This window comes from Plectropomus leopardus, unplaced genomic scaffold, assembly GCF_008729295.1.
Source record: "Plectropomus leopardus isolate mb unplaced genomic scaffold, YSFRI_Pleo_2.0 unplaced_scaffold4801, whole genome shotgun sequence".
NCBI lineage: Eukaryota > Metazoa > Chordata > Actinopteri > Perciformes > Serranidae > Plectropomus > Plectropomus leopardus.
In genome coordinates, this window is record NW_024652678.1 from 1 (window position 1) to 3,719 (window position 3,719).

The window sequence follows — 3,719 nt, forward strand, 5'->3', positions numbered from 1 at the left end:
CGTCTATAAAGCCGACGTTGGAGGTTTGTTTACATACCGCGTCCTCGTCCTGCACCAGGTCCCACAGCAGAGTGTTGCCCTTCTTACAGACGTTGTCCAGGTTGATGTCGGTCACAGCGTGGCTGCTGGAGTACTGGTGCTTATGGACGGCCGGACCTGCAGAGACACAGAGCGCTCACACTTTCATCTCTGCCTCTCTGGCAGGTTGACCTATTTTTTTTAAGTTTTGGATATTTAAAGCTGAGGTCGGCAGTTTTATTTTGGAGTCATTATGCAAAAATCCCACAATAAACTTTAGTGTGTTATGGAGCCATGATGGAAAAGCGAGCTCCTTATACGTGGAAGCGGCCACAAATGAGGGATTTCTGGGAGCTGATAGTCCACGATTTCACAGAGGAACTGTGGATTCAAAACTTCCGGATGATCCGCTCGACTTTCTCAGAGTTATGTGATGCAATAACAGCTCTTGTAGCTCCTGCTGCATCATGAGGGAGCCAGTTCCTGCTGACAAGCTCATAGCCGTAGCATCATCATGACGCGTGCTCGTATGCCTGTGCATCAATTTTGCCTTTTTTTTTCCAAATTTCTGCCTTTTCCCGCTTCAACACAAAAACTAACAGTGCAAACAGCCTGTTGGTCAAAATAAACTGAGTGCGGCTCACCTTGCACCAGGTGCTCGTGGTAGATGGAGGCCAGGTTGGGGAGGTGCTGCTGCAGGTGGGAGCTGAGCTCGGCGTGCGAGTTGATCTGCACCAGCTCCTCCTCGCAGCCCGACTCCTCGCCGTCAAAGTCGGCCATGTTCTTCTCCGACTTGGCGCTGACCTGAGAGCTGCTGCAGCTCACGTCGTCAGCACTCAGCATGTCCTCCACCATGGGACTGACGGAGGAGGGACAGAAGCAGATCCGTTAGAGATCAATCAACGTTTCGATGAATTTAGATCAAAATTCAACATCATCATTCCAGTCATCTTTTTTTTTTTTTTTACAAAAACAATGGTTAGATTTCCATAAAGTTTGTCAGAAACGTTCTTCAGACGAAGGATGGGAGTTATAGGGTAACTCAGGATACGATAATCTTGATATTACAAGACAATTTGTTTACATCACAATATCTGAGACTAAAGAAGAAAAAAAAGCCGCGTTATTGTTTTTTTTTAGTTTAAACGTGGTCCGAGTCTGAATCTCACCCTTCATGATGGTGGTGGTGATGATGGTGATGGTGGTGATGCTGGGGGCCGATGAAGCGCCGGCAGTTAAAGAGCTCGCTGCCCATTGCCTCTCCGAGAAAGTCCCCCGGCCGCGGCAGACACGGAGGCTCCTGAGGCCCCTGGACCATCTGCGAGGGCCCGATTTCTGGCGGCTGCTGCGGGGGCTCCGCCCCCTCGGGCCGAGCAGACGACGATGCAGAACAGGCGTCCAACATCCTCATCCGGCCCTCCAATGACGTTGACGCCGCTGTAACCATGACAGCAGAAGTCTCTGGGTTGAAGGGGAGAACTTTGGGTTTGGACCCGCCTCCTGATCCACTGGGCCCCGCCCCTTGGCTCGTCCCCTCGCCCAGCGCCTCCCCCGCCTTCCTCTTCCTGGACTCCGTCTGCTCCCTGGGCTCCTTTTGCTGCCCGCCCTCAGCAGCCGACCGGTTCCCCTCGTCCTCGTCTTCTTCATCATCATCGTCATCCTCCTCATCGTCTTCCTCATCGTCATCCTCCTCCTCCTCCTTCAAGGCCTCGCTGTCCGCCATGTCGTCAGAGTGCATCTCGCTGCCGGGGCTGCCGGCCGACTGGCTCGCTCGGCTGGAGGCGGCTTCGTTGCTGGAGGCCTCGCTGCGGCCGCTGCTGCTGCCTGGCCCGCTGCTGCCTTCCTCCACGCTGTTGGCGGTCTCATCAGAGCTGCCCTGCATCGACTCCTGAAACACGACACGGACACAAAACTAAGTATTTTATTTCTATTTTATTTCAATTATTCGGGAAGTTAGTTAACGGGGTTCAAATCCCTGAAAAACAAGCAAAAAACACGAAACCCGGTTCATATTCAGTCGTGTTTGAGCGGCTGCACAATAGCTGCGTTTACATGTCGCTCTTTCTCCATCTGATTGTCTGCTGCTCCCGTCAGGTATTTACATTCATTAGCACGAAGTCCTTTGTATTTATAGTCGTGAAGCTCCTGAATTGTCAACAACACGGTCCTGCAAATATTTCCAAATAAAATGCCTGTGTGAACAACTGATGGGATTCTGTCAAAGGACTTTTATTTTGAAACGAAGTATTTGTATTTCCTCGTCTCTGTGGCAGAGAGCTCCTTGAAAACATGGCGAATGTCAGCGGCGTTTTTGCATCACGCTGCCCTACAAAGGCTGACTAACGTTATGAACGAGATCAGACGTTCGGATATCGGTTCCGTCTCGTGTCAAAGTTACCTCCGTGTCCGACAGCCTCTGCTGGCTCCTCTTGCTGCCGCTCATCATCTGGTCGTCCATCTCCATGTCGCTGCCTCCGCTGTGCTGAGTGTCGCTGTTGTCACTGCTGTCCGGACTGGCAGCCGGCGAACCTGAGAGCAGACGACAAGACTGAGAACCAGGACCAGACTGAGAACCAGGGACAATACTGAGGACCAGGGACAATACTGAGGATCGGGAACCAGACTGAGAACCAGGGACCAGACTGAGGATCAGGAACCAGACTGAGAACCAGGGACCAGACTGAGGACCAGGAATTCAGACGTGCCAAACAAACTTTCATGGTTGACTGCAGCAGTCACAGTTCAGTGGTATCATGTAATCTGTTTTTAAATAGCATCACATCTATACTCCTCTTTTTTATTTTACATATATATATATATATCTTGAATGCAGGACTTTTACTTGTAACTGTTTATTTGTACATCATGGTACTGATATTTCTACTTCAATGGTAACATTAGGAATTTTTATGTGTTATTTCCATGGCTTAGTAAAGTCTAATTAAAATCTGTGAGCATGATTTATTCTCTGTTAAAGTAGGAAAGCAGCGAAGTCAAACCGTTATCAGGTATAAAGTCTTGAGCTGCTCCACAGACAACGGACAAGATTTTTTTTCTTTTGTTTATACCCAAAAGAGCTTTATTATTTTGTAGTGCACTCAGTCCTTGAAACATTTGCATTTTGGCTCACAGGTCCTACGTGCCCGTATCCGTGCATGACTGACCTTTCTTGTTGCCCATGGGGATGTTGGTGTTGAGCAGCGAGGCGAAGGAGCTCTGTTTGGAGAGCTGGGCCTTGGCTGCCAGCGCGTTGTTCCACAGGGCCTTGATGAGCATGGAGGCCAGGTACAGCGTCTGAGGAGGCGGACACATCAGCTTTTCTCAGACAAAATGGACACCTTCAAAAGAAACGGCCCGCTGAATGTTTCTGGGTCATTTCTGAGGCTCGTACCTGCTCGGTGTGGGCGCTGGGGTGCAGGCCCGACACCAGGTTGAGGACGTGGCGGAGAGGCACTGGGTCCAGGTTTTTGATGAGTGAAGGGAAAAGGTCGTGGATGTAACGGCTACAGTGCTTCAGCTAAAACACCAAACAAAATTCAGAGTTCATTTTTCATAACTGGAGGGAAAAAAACGACTAGTTCCTCATAAACTTTCCATAATGTCTGTGTACAACAGATCAATCAATAGCTGTCAACAAGATAAATAAAATGTTGGCAATTTTTCTCTCATTTTTTAAGAAGAAATTTTTTTTTTTTTTTTCC

The 3,719-nt window shown here is 49.2% G+C and overlaps 1 protein-coding gene across 1 annotated transcript; it reads right to left on the reverse strand.

Annotated features, from left to right (window-relative positions):
* Positions 1 to 37: 37 nt before the first annotated feature.
* LOC121939429 (ubiquitin carboxyl-terminal hydrolase 34-like) lies at positions 38 to 3,675 on the reverse strand (the record flags this gene model as incomplete). The annotated part of the gene is made up of 6 exons (XM_042482452.1): positions 3,410 to 3,675; positions 3,183 to 3,312; positions 2,417 to 2,547; positions 1,188 to 1,906; positions 663 to 877; positions 38 to 156 (listed from the first exon to the last, which is right to left on the reverse strand). Coding segments are annotated over exons 2-6 (1,296 nt in total), but the record flags the coding sequence as incomplete, so codon positions are not given.
* Positions 3,676 to 3,719: the final 44 nt, after the last annotated feature.